General features: G+C 49.5%; 1 protein-coding gene across 2 annotated transcripts; it reads left to right on the top strand.

The window, feature by feature from the left end:
* Positions 1–4,679: 4,679 nt before the first annotated feature.
* Positions 4,680–17,066, top strand: LOC310915465 (cytochrome P450 3A29-like). Of its 2 annotated transcripts, XM_083872354.1 has the most exons (13): positions 4,680–5,120; positions 5,937–6,030; positions 7,085–7,137; positions 8,240–8,339; positions 8,733–8,846; positions 9,405–9,493; positions 10,075–10,223; positions 10,719–10,846; positions 11,159–11,243; positions 11,881–12,041; positions 12,202–12,428; positions 13,881–14,043; positions 15,953–17,066. In XM_083872354.1, exons 1-13 carry the CDS (start codon positions 4,921–4,923, stop codon positions 16,046–16,048), a joined length of 1,659 nt encoding a protein of 552 aa, XP_083728480.1. In that variant the 5' UTR covers positions 4,680–4,920; the 3' UTR covers positions 16,049–17,066. The 2 variants fall into 2 exon arrangements, with proteins under 2 accessions (XP_083728480.1, XP_083728481.1); XM_083872355.1 differs by lacking the exons at positions 10,075–10,223; positions 11,159–11,243.
* The last annotated feature ends 1,700 nt before the right edge of the window (positions 17,067–18,766 follow it).

Below are 18,766 nucleotides of genomic sequence, written 5' to 3'. Positions count from 1 at the left end.
AGTTTCAGCTGCTGGCGCTTCAGGAGCATTCAGCAGCATCACTGGATGAAAGGAGCAACATGGTCTTTTTGCTCTGCAGAGGTCTCAGAAATACCCAGGCATGAAGCACCGTGTGGTTTTGGGCTCGGTGAGAGGGAAGGCAAAAGTTGGTGCCAGCCCTTGGTCTTTCCCTGGCTGCTGGAGCCCTGTGAGGATGTCACACATCTGGTGCTTTCCCATTTAGCACTTTCAAGAGGCTCATTTGAGAGCAAGGTTTGTAAGGAAGAGCCAGGAATAAACAGCTCATGATGCCGTTTGTGAGATGAGAGGAAAATAAGAAGAGAATTGTTAAAGATGGGACAGTCAGTGAATAAAAGCCTGGTTATTAATGGGGCTGACATTTTGCTATGGCTTTTAGAAAGACTGTGTGTGTTACAACATGACTTTTCCCATAGTATGTGGAGGAAAGGAAAACCTTTGTGTCTGTAACAGCAACTAATGAGACATTATCTTGCAATAATGCAAATAAGCATTATCTTATTTGCAAGATAATGTCTCATTCTCTCTAACAGAGAGCCTGAGATGTGGGGTAGCATTGGTCTCCTGGGGATGGCCTTCCACCAGTGCTCTGCACTCCTGCAGGACTTCTCTGGCCTCCTTCAGTCCCTCCAAGCAGGCAGTAGTAAAATCACCTCTCCTTCAGGGAGGACCCTGTAGTTAAAATTTTTGTTTCTCTCTCTCGGAGCTTTTAAAAACTGAAGTTCTGCATGAGGTTTAACATCATTCTCTGTGCCCCATCAGTTCAGTTGCTGCTCTCCCAGTTGGTCTAAGATGCATTGTCCCATTTTTACTGGTGACTGCAGCCAGTTATCACACTTCATGTCTCCTTCTGTTTGTGTTAGCCATGGTGACCATCAGCTTTTGAATCCCCACATATCTCAGTTCCTTGGCCACCTGTTCCCTCCTGGCTCAGAGGAGTGCAGGGTGCTGTGCTCCGGGGTGACTGACACACACAGGAAGAGTACCCAGCACTCTGCCATTGTGGAGAGGAGTGGCAGATAACGTGTGAGCTAATATTGAACTAGGATTGTTAGCAGGGTGGCACAGCCTGAACAAACATGCCAGGAAGCACTGCAGTGAGAGGGATCACGTCCTGGCCTGAGGGTGAGTGTGGGACAGCAGGACCATGGCTTTGGTGCTCCCCAGGACCACCACAGGACACCCTGCCTGGGGGAAGAGGGTCACACTCAGTTACTCCTCCTTTCCCCAGGGCATTAGAATAAATACTCTTTTAATAGCACTGTGCACATGAGCAGGGCTCCAGCAAGCCTTTTTAGAGCCCTTGGGATTTGTTATTAATGGGGACAGCAGTGGCACTGTGTTGGTGTCAGTAGGAAGGGCGATGTCAGAGAGGCTGAGGCCACATGTGCTCATGACCCAGAGGAGGACATTCCTTTTGGACCACTCTGGGTCCTTCACAGCTACAGGGCTCTAACCCTGGAAACATCACAAGGGCTGTGAACCAACTCCACCTTTTAATATATAACCACGCCTATAGACCAGCACATCAGAGAGGTCACTGGCACTGATGTGGCTCTTACCAGCAGCTCACTTGGAGACAGCTTCTATTAATGAGTTATTACCTGAAATGGGAGGGGGGTGGAGGGGAAGTTACCATTTTGGAAAGGAGGTGAATTAGAAGCATCATTGATGTCAACTTGCAGGCAGCTGCTGCTGCTATTTTTCACTTGTTTTAGCACATCTGCTGCACAAGTGCAGTGGGGAGCACTCATTGCTCCCCTTTTCATACCACAAGATGTTTTTGCTGGATCATCAGCCTTGGACAGACAAGAGTTGTGTAGCCCAAAGCTGGGCAATTTTCTTCCATTCTCTTACACAGGGTGCTGGGATGCCACAGCAGCCCCTCACCTGCAGCAATTTGCTTGCCCACAATGCTGAACCCCTTTAAATGTTGCCAGAAAAATGATCTGGAGAGCCTTTCCCTCTGCTTTATTCCTCCTGGGTACCATTTCAGTGATATTCACATTAGAAAAATAGTCTCAGTAAGTACAGAGTATACCACCACATTTGGTCTAAAGGGCTGTGTAAGGATAAAAGCATCACTTTAATAGATGCAATTTGTATAAAATTATCTGACATTGAGTGTTCAGAATGGCCCCACCTGCAGCTCTGAGTCATGGCAGCAATTTTGACTGGGAGGTGGACATTTTATCAACTATGATTTTCTCAAATCTGGGAAGCTGGGGAGTACACAGTACTTCAAGAGACCTTCCAAAAAACTAAACCAAAAGTCATATAAATCAGGGGTTTGCAGATGTTCACCAGCCACACAGGGAACCATACCTCTAAATTGCTCCCACTCAAACCTGTTCTGGACAAATTAGTGATTTCCTAGTATGCAAAGATGCTGCACAGTTTATTTACATATTTTGGGGGCTAGCTAACATCCTTATTCTCCTCTGAATCTGTCTTTGCTTCAGTTTCTGTGTGAGAGGACAAAATACTGAACAACAAACTCGCTTTCCACTGAGAAATCACAACAGCTGTTAAAAGTTATTGGAAAATCAAAGGGTTTGTGTGAGGGAAGAAATGCAGCTAATCCCAGCCTGGGAGTTACTGCCCCAGAACCTGATTTCTCCTCTTGCCTCTCACTGCTGTTCTTTATGTCCTTCTGGTATGGGACCTGTCAAGGAGAAGAACCAGTCTTTGGATGCAGGAGAAAGGAAAATTCCCCCAGGACAGTTGCTTCAAGGTGTCTTAAAAGGGGCAGATCCCATAAAATGGAGAATAAAGTTCCTGTCACAGCACGCTCAGCTCTTCAGAGCAGCCTGGAGAAGCAGAAATCAGGGATGTGCCTCCATAAAATGGTTAATTGATTACTGCCAGCCAGTGATTATGTGAATCACTGAGCACATCGTGGCTGTGCAATGCTGAAGATGTCTGAGACACTGACCTACCAAAACTGGCAGTGCTGCTGCTCAGCTCTTCCACCTGAGTGTGGAGGTGACTGCTGAACCCACTGGCTGCACGTGTTTTATGAGGCTAAAGAAATGTTTGGGCAGAGGCAAAATCCACTGCTGGGCTGCAGGCAGAGCTGTGTGAGATCTGACTGGCAGGAAATTGCAGGAGCACCTGGGTTTCCCTGAGGCTGAGTGTGCCAAAGGCAGAGGAGTGATGTCTGAGGAGGTCAGTGTGATGTGCACGCAGGGTCCTTGCCTGGTTCCGTGTGGCTCTACTGGTGTCTTCAGGGAACACAGGGAAGGGGACAGTGCTGGACTGGAATGAAGAAGACATTTATCACAGTGTGACCAGGACAAAGGACACCACGTCCTGAGCCATCCCTACACACACACCCCACCAGCACGGGGTGTTTGCACAGGCTGGAGCTAAACCGGCCAGAGGCTCCACTGTGTCCACATACGCGTAATGCACTTCCCATTGCACTGACAGGAAACAGCCAGCCCCGTGCCTGTGTCTGCGTCTGAGGGGGAAACTGAGCTGCCTAAAGCCAAACTTCATCGTCTTGTGCGACCGGAGTGCCGAGAGAACTCCTGAGGGACAGAGGGGATGTAAATCCATGCCCAGGTGACACGGCTGGGGACTGCCGGCACCGTGCCCGCGGCACCTCCTGCCCACACGGCCGGGCCCTGCTCTGCCCTGCCCTGCCCTGTGCCCTGCCCTGCCCTGTGCCCTGTGCCCTGCCCTGCCCTGTGCCCTGCCCTGTGCCCTGCCCTGTGCCCTGCCCTGCCCTGTGCCCTGTGCCCTGCCCTGTCCTGCCCTGTGCCCTGCCCTGTCCTGCCCTGTGCCCTGCCCTGTGCCCTGCCCTGCCCTGTGCCCTGTGCCCTGCCCTGCCCTGTGCCCTGTACTCTGCCCTGCCCTGTGCCCTGCCCTGCCCTGTGCCCTGTGCCCTGCCCTGTGCCCTGCCCTGCCCTGTGCCCTGTGCTCTGCCCTGCCCTGTGCCCTGCCCTGCCCTGTGCCCTGTGCCCTGCCCTGTGCCCTGCCCTGCCCTGTGCCCTGTGCCCTGCCCTGCCCTGTGCCCTGTGCTCTGCCCTGCCCTGTGCCCTGCCCTGTGCCCTGTGCCCTGCCCTGCCCTGTGCCCTGTGCCCTGCCCTGCCCTGTGCCCTGCCCTGTGCCCTGCCCTGTGCCCTGTGCCCTGTGCCCTGCCCTGCCCTGTGCCCTGCCCTGTGCCCTGTGCCCTGTGCCCTGCCCTGCCCTGTGCCCTGCCCTGCCCTGCCCTGTGCCCTGCCCTGTGCCCTGTGCCCTGTGCCCTGCCCTGCCCTGTGCCCTGCCCTGTGCCCTGCCCTGCCCTGTGCCCTGCCCTGCCCTGTGCCCTGTGCCCTGCCCTGTGCCCTGCCCCGCCCTGCCCTGTGCCCTGTGCCCTGTGCCCTGCCCTGTGCCCTGTGCCCTGCCCTGTGCCCTGCCCTGTGCCCTGCCCTGTGCCCTGTGCCCTGTGCCCTGCCCTGTGCCCTGTGCCCTGCCCTGCCCTGCCCTGTGCCCTGGGGCTCCCTGGGGCCCGCAGGTCACCGAACCAGGCAGAAGCTCCACAGGCACACCTGCGACTACAACTGTGCTGCCACACCGCTGCATCCTGCCGAGGGTCTGCCTGAGGGCAACGAGCCCCTCTCAGCCTGGGCAGGGTGTGGTGCAGGTCTGTCTCCTCCAGCCCGTTCCCTCCTGCACCCTGAACAGGAGACACAGCGCACGACTCACGGGGGTGGGAAGGAGGCACAGGGGAATCTGCACAGACATCCCCGGAGCTCGGGGAGCAGCTCCTTGTCCCTCCAGAGGCCGCACGGGGAGCTCGGGGCGCCGCCGCCCTTTGCTCCGCTTGTGCAAACCGCCCTGTCAGCAATTTCCAGCCCCAGGGGAGAGGGGACCGACAGCGGCATTCCTGGGGCACCCTGATCCCGGGGCACCCTGATGCCGGGCCCGGCCCTGAGGCGCCGAGCGGGCGGGGAAGCGCCGCCTCCGTCGCTGAGGGCGGGCACGGGCCGGGCCGGGCCGGGGCCAGGGCGAGGCGGCGGCAGACGCGGGCGGACAGCGGGCACCATGTACCTCCTGCCCAGCTTCTCTCCCGTCACCTGGCTGCTCCTCATCGCCTTCCTGTGCCTCGTGGCCCTGTAAGTAGAGGCCGGGCCGCTGGGGGACCGGGCAGGAACAGAGCCCGGTGCCAGGGGGGCTCGAGTGAATTAGCGCTGAAACCAGTCCGGGCCCCCTCAGAGCACAGCGAGGGCTGCTCGGCTGCCAGCGGGGACCAGCTGGGCGGAAATTAAAGGAAACCTTTTATTTATTTATTTATTTACTTTCTCCCAAGGAGTAACTTCCGCGTGTTTAAAGCCAGCCGCGCCCAGGCCGTCCTTAGGCTGTGCCAGCTGTGAGCAGCCCTGCCGGGGCTGCTGCCAGAACTCCCCGATTAAGTAGTTCTGTTGGCAAAACTTCGGCTTATGTGGCTCGGGGGAGCTGTAGTGAGCTATACGGGCAAAAACTTAATTTTGCTGTGGTAATTTATGTCCCTGCCGTGCCGCTGTAGAGCGGCCACCTGAGCACCTCGGGAGGTCTTTGCAAAGACAAACACAAGGGCAGGGCTCAGCTTCAGAACTCAATCGCTCCGAGATCTCTCCTGAGGCACCTGAGCCACAGCTGTCTGAGCTGGGCAACTGAATGAGGCCCTGAGTAAAGCCCTGAGGTGCCCAGGTACACTAGTTTGCTTAGGCAGGGCTGCAGCTCCTTTCAGCTGCTGTTTTCTATCAAAACACACCCCAAGTGATCCTGCATTTATTGCAAAGAGTATCCTCAGCAGGGCTGCTGCTGGTCCATAATTTCAGCTTTCCCGGAGTGACAGACACCGGTTATTTAAGCAGTTCCTTGTCCTCAGGAGGAAGTATCTTCTCTGTTTTCATTGCTTAAATGCTTCTCACATGCTCTTTGCTTGGCAGCTATGGGATATGGCCCTACAGGACCTTCAAGAAGCTGGGCATTCCTGGCCCACGGCCTCTGCCCTTTGTGGGAACTTTCCTGGAGTACCGGCATGTGAGTACCAACTCTGTAGTGCCTTAGATCCTTCCTGTGCCTGGTGCTGTTTCCCCCGTTCTTTGGGAAACTCTTTCCTCTGTCCTTGATTCAGTCAGATGAAAATTATGCTTTTAGGTAGGAAGCTCTTTGGACACACAGAGAACATAAAAGTTCAGGCTGACCTGAATGAGGTGTGCTGTATTTTAAAACTACTTTGTAATTTAAATTTTTGGTTTCTCCCTGTGTTTGTACCTGCTCTCAAGCAGCTGAAGTTCTGTTGGAAACAAAAACAAACAAACAAACAAACAAACAAAAAGTATTGGAAAGTTGCTTAAGACTGCTGTTTTCTTTGCCCTTTTTATCATCATCATGAAGAGGCTGAATTAGCCCCAGAAATGCTTCATCCAACCACTTACTTTTGGGCCAGCTTGAGACTAAGACAGATAAATAGATTTTAAAATAAAACTCAAATATTACCAAGCTACCAAACCTCATCAAATAACAGTAGCTGATCCCAGGTAACTGATTGCAAACATTTCAATAAAAGAGGTGTTTTACTTGTATTTGCTGGGTTTACATCATACATGTTACCTCTTACTAATGGTGTAGTGAATGTTACATGTCCCATAAGTTTCATCCTTACATATAACATCAGTTAAAACCCTAATGGAAACAGTCCAGTAACTGCACAGGGAGATCATATGAGGACAAGGCAGCAGCAGCTCTTAACTTGTTGAACTGAAGGTGAAAGGACACCCTGGGGTCCAGTTCTGCCTCCTAACTCTGTTCACTAAACCTTTGTACCCTGTCATACCTTGTCTTCATTACCTTTTTAGATCAGGTTGGCTGGTGGAAGTTGAAAGTGCCTTTTTCCTTTTTTTAATCTCTGCTCTCTTTTTTGTCTCCAATGCAAATGTCCCTTAAGCATCTGCATGATGCTTAAGAGGACCATGCACCTCCCAACCTCAACCTCTGCCACTTACACCGGGGCTGAGGGATGTGCTGCCAGCTGTGGCCTGCTTTGATCACTTTTCAGTGGCAAACTCTTCATTTCTCCTTTCTTCTTTTCCAGGGACTCCATGAATTTGATCAGAATTGCTTTGAAAAGTATGGAAAAATCTGGGGGTGAGTTTCTGCAGAACAAAGCTCCCAGTTTGGGGTGCTCCACAGCCCCAGAATAGAATGGAAAAGGTTACATTGATGTTATGTTTGTCAGCACTGTAATTCCAGCAGTGATAGCCTGGGAGGATTGAGGTTTACCACTGGGAAAGTCTCCATCTGTCTCTCCAAGGCTTTTCTCCTGCTGGGATTTCAGGGTGGTGTGGTGTTGGGATGCTGATGGCCAGTTTGTGCGGTCATTCCTTTGCAAAAGCTTTGAAAATCACCTCCACTGCTTGGTGTCAAACTGAGCCTCCTGCCTTTGAAGCTGCTTTTCTGTGTGTCTGGAGCAGAAAGCAAGCTGCAGGCTGCCACGGTGTTTTTCATCTTGCTCCCTGCTTCTCCCAGAGCTGGGGCACAAGCTACCTTTCAACCTGCCCCCCTGCTCCCTGCACAGTGCTTGTTTTGTGCAGGGGCCTCTTATCGTGCTTCTGCTGAGAACCTCTCAAACCAAAACAAAATTGCTCTGCAAAAAAAAATCCTGGGAGGCTTCATGAAACCTGGTGCATTCTTTTTTTTAAAGATTAAATGTTCACAAGCTTCTTGAAGATGGCAGCTTCCCTCAGCTGTGGCCCAGGGCTCCCTGCCCTTTAGCCCACACCATGACTTTTAAGGTTTTTTTGTCTCCATTGATTGGAAAATGTAGGAGACAGATGAGTTTTTTGCTTCTCAGTGCCTTGCAGGCCAGGCAGGAAATCTCTTTACAGGTGGATTGTTTGGTGTGGATTTCTTGTCTCCAGCCATCAGTAGTGGAAACAGCTCAGACAGCCCAAGTTCAGGGGATCAACATTGTGGCAAAAAGCTGCCTTTTATCTAAACCCACACAGCTTTGGCAACTCTTCAGTACCACAGACAATTGCTAGAAATGCTCATGCCACCCATGTTTGTCACTTTCTCTCCCTTTCTCCTCTTTTACTATGTAATAAACAAGTTTCAGCCTCATCCTTCCAGCTGCTTTGTCAGAGGTCCCAAACACTTTGTGCCATGACTCTGGCCATGGACAGAGCAGGCTGCCTTTGCTCCAGCTGACCATGAAGGATGGACTGACTGTGGGTTTCTCCTGGCTTAGGTTTTATGATGGCAGGCAGCCTGTGATGGCTGTTTTGGACCCCATCCTTATCAAAAACATCCTGGTGAAAGAGTGCTACAACATTTTTACTAACCGCCGGGTAGGTACCTTGTCGCATGCTTTTCTGTCCAGTACAGTGCATGTGCAGCAAGAAAGAAGGAGTTTCTTCTTGGTTTCTGTTTTCCTCTGGGCCTTTCAGCAAGTCCTTGCTTTCTGACGTGCCCCAGTTTATTGATGGTACCAACATCAAAACTCTGCTGTGGAGGTGTAGGGGTCACTCTGGCTGGGACATTGGGCTGTCAGCCTGCATGTGCCCTTGGGGTTGATGTCATGACTCTTAGACTTTTGTTTCCATTTCTGTTGTTTGCTGGTTGAGGTAGAGCTGACATGACTTCAGAGGCTGAGTCAACACTCCATGGAAGGTTTTTCTTTGCATTTCTGTCACATGGAAAGGGGCTGTAAAGCTTCACCTGTCTCCTGTTCCCTTGTGCAGAACTTTCGTCTGAATGGGCTCCTGGGGTCAGCCCTCAACGTGGCTGAGGATGAGCAGTGGAAAAGGATTCGTACAGTGCTGTCTCCAACCTTCACCAGTGGGAAGCTGAAGGAGGTAAAGCACAGGTACTTTGCATCCATAGCTGGAAGAGAACTGAGATGTTTCTGAGTGCAGATCTGACCCTCAAATGAGGAAGTCACCCTGTTTGCCAGGACCATATAATGAGCACCTGCATTGTTGGTACCATTCAGCAATACAGTGTCTGTCTGACATCCTGGGAAGGGAGTCAGGCCAAGGGGCTGGGGGTGAAACAGCACACAGGGCAAGCTGAGGCTGTTGGCCCTATGGCCTGAATGTTCATCCTGCTAAACACATCGCTCACACCAGGCTTGTCCATTTTCCATGTTCACTCCCAGCTGGAGTGGATGCTAAGCTGGAGTGGGAGCTATGTGTGGATTTTTGGAGGAGAGCCTTGTTTAGTCCTGGTCCTAGATGAGCTCTCTGGACAAGTTGTTAAGATGAGAGAAAGCACAGTCTGAGGCCTGGAAATGAGACCTTCCCCTTGCTTGCCCTTCCTCCCCAAGCCAGACGTGGCAGATGGCAGTGTGGCCCAGCCTTGTTTGGTGGCAGGGAAAGAGTCAACAGTGCTTTCTGCTTTGGTTTGCATTTCAGATGTTCCATATCATTAACCACTATGGTGAAAAATTAGTGGAAAACGTTGAGAAGAAAGTGGCCAATGATGAGTTTGTGACTGCGAAGGAGTGAGTAACTGTGGGGCTGACAGGAAAGAGTTTGTATTCAGTGGGGGGAAGGGGCTGTGCCTTTCCCATGCTGCAGCATGAATCCCTTGTCAGTTGTGGAAGCAAACTCCACAGCAGCCATGGGCATGGCATGTTCCTCGGCAATGGGCTTGCTGGACTCTGCTCTGCTCAAATGGGAGAGCTGTGCCCTTTCTCCATTTCATTTTACTGGAGATGCATTTTTGAGGTAGGAAGCATTTCTCAGAGTTTGTCTAGAAGCTGTACAAGATATGGTATTTTTGGATGTCATTTTTGCAATCTCTTTTACAGATGAAAATCAGAATATAGTCATTGTTACCCTAGACTGCAGTTCAGTGATTTGCAACTACAGCTTAGGTTTTTGAAGCTGAGAAAAGTTGGGGGAATTAATGCAATGAGAAACTTCAAAAATAAAATGATGGTTTCTGCCAGGTCAGGACAGACCTACTATGTTAGGACTGTGCATTAAGAGAGATTCCCTCACAAGGATTGTTCCTAGATGGGCTCTTATTTACTGCTGTGATTGGGTTCATCTCATTCAATCTCTCTTCTTCTCTACTCAGCATTTTTGGAGCTTACAGCATGGATGTGGTGACCAGCACTTCTTTCAGTGTCAATGTTGACTCCATGAACAACCCCAATGACCCCTTTGTCACCAACATTAAGAAATTTCTCCAATTCAGTTTCCTAAGTCCTCTGTTCTTACTCTTAGGTATGACAAACCTCATCTCATACAGCCCTGAATCGATGTGAAAGGTGCTGCATTTTCTGGTAGCTCCCTTAGTGGCTTTGAGTCCTTTGTGCCATATGGGAGGTGCTCAACACTTTGCAGGATTGGATTTACAGTCTCAGATCTGCAGAAATATTTCCTCAAGAAAACCACAGCCAGGATTTGTACGGCCCATGTGGATCTTGGCATGTACGGCCCATGTGGATCTTGGCAGTGTCCTCCTACAAGGAGAGACCCTGTTTAGAGACGATGGAGAGCTGCTCTATCACAGAGAGCTGCACTTAGTGTGGTATTGTGGTCATAAAGTAACACAGGGAGGAGGTTCTCAAGTACTCTTGCATCCCAGGCATAGTTAGGTAAAAAGAGATGGAGGCAACAAAAAGGGTCAAGGTCCAGATTAGTGCTCCTTTCTATGCTTTGTGCCAGTTTTGATTTTCCCCTTTGAGCTCAAGTGTGTTGTCTCTTCTTCCCTTTTAGTGGTGTTCCCCTTTATTACCCCTGTACTGGAAAAGATGAAGGTGACTCTGTTACCCTCAGATGTCATGGACTTCTTCAAGAATGTCTTCACAAAAATGAAGAGGGAACGGAAAGAGGGCAGCAGCACGGTGAGTCCAGCCTAGGTGGCCTCTTCTCTTCAGGAAAAGTCCTGAGTGCAGGAGGAGCCTGGTGGCATCTTCAGAAGCTGTGCTGTGTCACCTGCTCTCTAAGCTCACCAAACCCAACAAAGGCCAGAACATGCCCTGCCTGGGCATCCAAGTGGAGAAAGTACCTGTGTTCCTAGAGGTTCTGTAGTCTAGACCTCATCATGCACTGAAGCCATGAGCTGTGAGTGGAGCAGGTGTCTCAGCAAGGGACTTGTGCTTGACAAGGTTTGTCTCCTCCCCACCCACATCTTCCCTGCCTCTGTTTCTCCCCAGGACCGGGTGGATTTCCTGCATCTCATGATTGAATCACAGAACTCACAGGATGGCTCCAAGTCTGCTGAGACCAACATGGACAAAAGTATGTCTTGAGATGTGTCCTCCTCTCAGCAAAAAGCATTAGTTCCTTATCCATTTAAAAGGGAAGTAGGGAGAAGATTTCAATGATTAATCCCATGCAAGTTTCCAGGTCTCAGTAGTGGGACCATAATGGTGTTTATCACAGGTCAGCCATATTTTTATTTTATCTCATTTCCTGGGATAATTTATGAGGTGTGTTTGTGCAACAAAAAACAAAAAGAGTAAGTATCTCCTTACCCCCCATATCTCACTTTGTTGCTTCTGGAGGCCAGCAATGTTGACTGTGTATCAAGAAGCACACAAAGCACATATGATGTGTGTACCTTGCTCACCTGTGAGCTCATCTCTGTTTCCTCTGTAAGAAGATAAAGGCTCTGTAAGAAGATAAAGAAGATAAAGCCAAGGCATAGTCCTGGTCTGTCAACTCAAGGCAGGATGCTTTTAAACTTCTGAGGTACCAGGACTGGGTATTTGTAGGACACCTCTGTGGTACCAGAGGGTGAGCTGGATGTTTCCTTTACCAGCTGTTACATAGCTAGGAGTAGCATTACCTAGACTGATGACTGGCATCCTGAATTCCCAGGGGTTAATTACTGTTAATTTCAGCTTCCTCTATGTGCTTCTATGCCTTTTTTCAGCATTAAGTGATGAGGAGGTTCTGGCTCAGGCTCTTATCTTTGTCTTTGCTGGTTATGAGACCACTAGCTCCACCCTCAGCTACATAGCCTACAACCTGGCCACTCACGCTGACGTGCAGCAGCGGCTCCAGGATGAGGTTGACACACACCTGCCCAACAAGGTAAGATGCTGGGCTTGTTCCCACCCACCTTGCCAACCCAGGTTGGAAACAGAGTAGCAGAGCTGCTGGCACTGAGATTGCCCCTTCCCTGGCAGCACTGTGGGGCTGTAGGGGTGGCAGGTGCAGTGCTGTGTTCTCAGCCCTCCCATCCCTGTCGCAGGCCACCCCCACGTACGACACCCTCACTCAGATGGAGTACCTGGACATGGTGGTGAACGAGTCCATCCGGCTCTACCCCGCCGGGGGCCGCATCGAGAGGGTCTGCAAGAAGACTGTGGAGCTCAATGGGGTGACTATTCCAGAGGGAATGGTGGTGCTGATCCCAGCCTTCGTGCTGCACCGGGACCCACAGTACTGGCCAGAGCCCGATGAGTTCAGGCCCGAGAGGTGAGGGCCACGTGGGGAAATAGCTGCGAGCTCAACCTCAGCCCTGGGAGTAGGAATGACAGCAAAAGTGGGGAATGCCTGATTATAACATTTAAATTAGGCATTTATCATTGTCTGACATCTCGTCCCAGCATTACCGTGAGGGGAGTTTTATGATCTACATCCATAAACTGTGCATGGAATTTAATTAACTGCATTGAAGGGAGCAACAGTGAGAGCAGCTTCCAGCAGCTGTAACACTGAGGGGTTTATGGCCAGATATTAAAGCAAGAGCCGTTGGGTGACTGGCACAATGCCCTGCAAATCAGCAGTGGAAGGGCAAAGATGGGTAGGAAATAAAACTTAATTTTTAACTCAAGTTATGAAGCAATCTTTGCTTAGGAGCACTGTCAGACCCTACAAAATGAAGCAATAGCCCAAGGCAAATCTAGGATACCATTGAACCTGGTGATCTTCAGGTGACCACCAGACATTGAGGCTTGGTCCAGAGAGAGCAGAACCAGACCTCTGCCCTTGCACTAGGAGGTGAAATAATCCTGGAAATTAATCCTGGTGTGGGGATGTGGTGACCTTTGAGACCAAACATGGTAATAGTATCAGGCAGAAGCCCCTGTGGAACCTCTGGTCACCTGGTGTTGGATTCAGAAGGAAACACCCAAATATGAGTGCTCTGGCAATGGGCCAGCTTACACCAGTTGCTGCAGTAGCCACATCCTTATTCCAGTTGCCAAACTGGGTATGGGTAGCTGGACATAGCCAGTAAAGGAGCTCTTCAGGGCTCACTTGCCTCGCTGAGAGTTCATCAGAGGGATGTGCTGGTGTCTCAGTAGTGAGATACTTCACTTCTGACTTAGCGTGGCTGAGGTTTGTACCTCATGCACTGGGAATGAAAAGCTTTCTGACATGAAAACCAACTGATCACTAAGAAGTATTACTGAAAATGCTCAGTGGCAAATTTCTCTGTGAAGCTGATTGTTCTTCCCTGTTTTTCATGATGAGGAAAGGAATGGGGCTGGCATATCTCAAAAGCAGCCCTGCCTTTAGTCACGCAGGGGGAGAACATCTTTGTGCTCGCTCGGTCCTTTGATCTGCAGGGAAGCTGTGGAGCTGTAGACCTGTGTGGTTTAGGGTTTGAAATCTGGGTTCAGTTTTGGAGCTGAGAGGGAGTTCTGAGAAAAGAGTAGTTACAAAATCCATTAGTGTATTTCAGGTATTCCCAGGACACCCAATGCACCTGGATTTGCACAACCAAATCTGAGCAGTAGGATGAAAGCAGAGGCATAAAGTATCTATTGAGACAGAAATAAGAGACTTAGCTGGATTCTTCTAATATGCACAGAAACACAAAAGGCTTTTTCCTTCCCAGACCCCTCATCACTTCAGATTTGGAAGCTGACACATCCTGGAACAGAATGTCTCTTGCTAACTTGTGGGTTTTTTTGTTATAATCAGGTTCAGTAAAGAGAACAAAGAGAATATTGACCCCTACACCTTCCTGCCATTTGGGGCTGGCCCCAGGAACTGCATAGGGATGAGGTTTGCTCTCCTTGTTGTGAAAGTGGCTGTGGTTGTCCTGTTGCAGAACTTCTCATTCAGACCCTGCAAAGACACACCGGTGAGGATGTGGGGTGATGTGTCTCAGTATCTTCCCTTTACTCCCTCTGAGATGGTCCTACTGTTATGTGGGAATAACTGTTTAAATCTTCTCAGTTTATTTTAAGGGGTTCACCACAACTTACTCATGCTTTTTTAAAAAAGCCTCCACAGAGTTATATTTAATGTTGGTGAGATGTTTTAGGTTGAAATCCCTGAAGTCCTATGCACCTGAATTGTGGGGTGCTCTCTTCCCCACAGTGCACTCTTGGTCTGTTTGACCCAGCTTAGGAAGATCCTACTCCAGGAAGGAAAAGAATATTCCCCAGCCTGTGCCAGAGCTGTGTTTTGCAACACAAACATGGCTATTCTCTATGGGACATCTGCAGGCACCAAAATTCTTCTCTTATGGGCCAGAGAAGTCTCTAAAGGGTAGCAGTTCTCAAGCAAGCACAATCCGGGTTAAGTTTGAATTGGTTACCCTCTCCCTCTTTGGGGCTGTGCAGGATCCCACCAGGCTTTGGTTTTGCCCAGGATGCCAGTGAATGCTGAGCACAGAACTGATGGGATGGGCCTTGCAGGGTGGAAGTGTTGGGCATGAAATAAATGCAGGAGCTGATGGAAATGATGTGTCAGTCCAGCCCTGCTGAGAGCACGGCAGCTCCTGTGCCTCAGGCAGGCAGCACCATGGTGCTCCCAGCCTGACCCAGCCCCCTGCACTCAGTGCTGCAAAAGGCTGGGCCATTATTACATTCTCTTGGTGAGGAGAGCTTGGGAAGTCAGAGCAGAGGGGGCAGCAAGTCACTCAGAGGACGTTTGTTGTAAGAAACAGAGAACTCCTTATTAAATTATTACTTGGCACGGGTGCTCAGCTGGAATCTCTGCAGATTCAGATTGCAGCTCAACTAGTAACCTGGAGGTGAAAGACTGTAATAGTCCATTAACAATGCAGTGACCTATCCACCCTCCCCCAAGTCTAATGACATTTTTCTAGTCCTCTGCAATCCATAAAATTGATTCTTTTTATAACTGCCTTTAATTAAAAGGAGACAAGTTAAATATGTATTGTATTATTGGTGCCCATAGGTTTATGGGGCTCTTTCAGCCCTTTTCTCTACAGAAGGTGTCATGTACATCAGATCAGAGTGGGAGGGAAATTTTCATGCTGGAGCATCCCTTTGGAACATGTATATGGAAGCTGCAGCCTCCTCTCACTGCTCCACTGATGGCACACTGGGCTCCAAGCCATATTGCTTAGATTTCCTGAAACAAAACTTACTGGGATATGAGGGGTGAATGTGGCCTGTTGGGCTGGGAGTGTGTCACCCTTGTCCTGATGGGGAGAGAGGCAGCTGGGATGTGAGCAGCATCCACTGCTGAACACACTTCCCTCCCCTGCAAGATTACTCCCTCCAACACCAGCTTTAAATGTTTCTAAGGAGATTCCTAGCCTACCCCATGGAAACCTTTCCTGTTGGGGATGCTTTTGCTTTGCTACTGGGTCTGAGCAGTGATTTTAGTTTTGCTCTTCCTGAAGAGCTTATTGCTGCTCCAGCTCCCATTATGATCTAGCTGCACTTAGTACTGACAACTTCTGCATTAAAGAAAATGGCCCTGCATGCCCCCATTTAGCTGCAGCACCCTGGGTGGGGTTTGGCTGCTCTTCCCTCCACGTGCAGCCTGTTGATCAGTGCACCAAGCCAGACCTCACCAACCAGTTTATCCAGGAGCTGAGGGCTGGTAAACACCTGCTGGTGGCTGCTTTGCACGAGCAATAGTGATGGGCCTGCTGTAAGTACACCTGTGAGCTGGGAAATGCACTGCAAATAAGTGGTAGCTGGGATGTGTTTGAGCTGTAGGGCTCCTGGTGTCCTGTCTGTCCTTTCTCCCAGCTGACGAGGCCGTTTCATTGTTTTTTCCTCCGGCTCAAGATCCCACTGGTCCTGGACTCAAAAGGTTTCCTGCAGCCAAAGAAGCCCATTGTCCTGAAGATGGTCCCCAGAGCCCAGGCTGACCTGAAGGAGTGAAGGAAGCAGGAACAGAGCAAGAGACTCTTTTATTTAATGGTGCCTCCTCCAGCTCTTGAGAGGAGACCAGGTTAATGTGTGCGCTGTAGGAATGTCAGGGGGGCAGCTCCCCCCCATTTCATGGGGGTTTGGCCCAGCACAATTACATGAGCATTATCCTAATGAACACGAGCCCCGGGTCCTGCTGTCCCCAATCACAATAGGCATTTTGCAAGACCATTTGCACTCGAGTTATTTGGGAATTTTTTTCTCTCTCTCTGAAGAGGCACTTTTCTAAGCAATTTGATTCTAGACATTGTCAGTCTCTTCTGGCAGTGTAATTTAAATCAAGATGGGAAGAGCAAATTGCACATAGTTAAGTAATGCTGCCACTGCTCCTGTTCCCACTGCCTGCTGGGTGACTCTGTCTTGTGGTTTTATTCTCCTGGGAATGCAGAGTTGTCCAGGGCTCTTTCCTCAGCTCTGTGCTAAGACCCTGACAAGTGTTAAAATGGTCACGTCCTTAGAAGACTGAATGCTTGCAGCAGATTTTCTGATGCTGATTTATTTAGATTTTGGTATGATTTTAGATGGCTTTTGTGTGATTCCAAGTGCAGATGGGTTAACTGGGGGTGTCCAGAGAGAAGCAGTTATCCCTAAGGACTGGAGATTTGCAGAGTGGGAGAGAAATTCCCACATGTGTTCCCTGATTGTTTGTTTATTTTATCATGGGCATGCAGCCACCTGCCATGGGAGGGATTGTCAACACAGGCACCATCCATGCTGCTGTATGACACCTTTTAGTCTGATTTATATTAGGCCACTGTAAGACCAACTTAACTAAATTAATAATTATGCAGGGTGCAGCACTGAGAGCCTTCAGATGTCTTGGACAACCCTGTCTGGAAGAAAGGTGCCTTTGCCTGTCAAGTGCTTCACAATCTTGCCAAACTTTGTAATTTTTGTAGAGTCTGGAATTTCATATTATTCCTCCAAAAACTGCTGCTGGAATGTTAACTGCAATAAAAAGTTCACTTGCCTCTTCTGTGCCCAGCTGATGCCAGTCTCTGCTGCTGTGTTTTCTCCATACACCGTGACTCCATCTGTAGATCTCATAAGCCTTTGGCCAGGTGATGAAAACTCCTTTTATCCTGGATGAGTCCCTGTGGGTACCATAAATCCTAAGAGCTGCTCCTGGAGGTACAACAGCCCAAAAGGAACAGCTGAGCAGAGTCATTTGAAGGTGTGAAGTGATTCCTATTGCAAAAGGAACTTTATTCACTACATAGCACTTTTTATATTTCTTTTATATAGAGGTACATAGATTATACATATATATTCTTTTAATATGTATATATATACATACATATTCTTTTAATACTTTCTATATATTTTAGGAATTGAGTAGAAAACCTCAGAAGGGATATAATAACCTTTCTGCAGCAAATGAAATTCCCCAGGGAAAGACATCCTTGACAGGAAGTGTAGGGGAGGAGTGAGGCTGCTTCTCTAGAGAGTCATCAATGAGCTGGGTGAGAGGGTTAGAAAATTCCCATCAGCTCAGGCAGCCATAGCTTCCCCTCCTGCCCTTGTCACCTGCAGTACTGCAACTCCCTTCTGCCACCCATGTCCAAAAGTGACAATCCATCTTTGTTTTCAGCTGTTGCTGTCCTCTTTTCCAAAGTCAAGGCAGGGTGTTTGTGACAGCAGATGGAGAAAATGTACAGGGAGTCAGACCCCTGGAGGACAAACAGCTGAAAAGTGCCTGTACCATCACAGTGGTTCATAAATAGGGGGATGGAAAGTCCTCAGGTGTTTGCCTTGAGAAGTGACCAAGAAGATGAAGGTGACAAAGTCACCTGCAGGGTCACAGAGATGAATTAATGGCCTTGCTGGGGCAAAGGCCAGAGCTTGCCCAGTGGCAGCAAGAAAAGGGTTTTGCCTCCTCACCCCATGCCCGTGTTGGAATTAATCACTCACTCAGAAATGTCAACACTACAGGAAAACATCCTTCAGGATAATCTTTCTCACAAAGCTGCTTAACATTTTGGAAATACACAGTTCACTTGGAGGTGTCAAAGGGTTTCAGCCCCTCTCATGGGTGTTCAAAGGCATCTTCATCTGCTGCACCCCGTGCCATGGAGTGGGGGAGCAGAGCTGGGCTGGGAGTGCTGCTGTACCTGCAGAGAGATGGACACAGCCCTGCCTCATCCACCAGCACCTGATGGAGTTCTGCAAAGGGGCAAAACTCTGGAATTCTGTCACACCTCATCTTTGTTTTGCTGAATTTTGTGCTTAAGGGCAGGAAGCACGAATCTGTGTGGGTTCCTGAGTGTCCTAGAGGGAGGTTTGCCAAGAGATTTGGCTCTGGGGAGTGGTTTGGGTGGGATCTTGCAGTGGGGAAATGCTTGGATGCTGAGTGTTCCAGCAGGTTCAGTACGTAGGATGCTGTTTCTTGAGTTTATTTCAGACTGAGCAGCTGTCTGGAGATGTTTGGTGTCAACCTCTTTCTGGTCTGACTTCCAGAGGTAACGAGCAAACATCTCTCCCTCATATCCAGGGGAAATGGAGCTGTGCTCTTCCACAGCCCTGTGCCTCAGTTTACCTGCATCTATAATTTTTATAAAAACTATTTATGCTTTGGCAATAATGAAATTTGATGTGTGCCCACCTTATGCCATGTTTTGATTCAGATCCTAGCATGGTCCCAGAATGAGCAAATTAGTTTCCTTTTGGAGG

This window comes from Zosterops lateralis, assembly GCF_965231275.1.
Source record: "Zosterops lateralis genome assembly, chromosome: 15".
In the NCBI taxonomy this organism is placed as follows: Eukaryota; Metazoa; Chordata; class Aves; order Passeriformes; family Zosteropidae; genus Zosterops; species Zosterops lateralis.
This window is presented reverse-complemented; position numbering and strand designations above follow the sequence as displayed.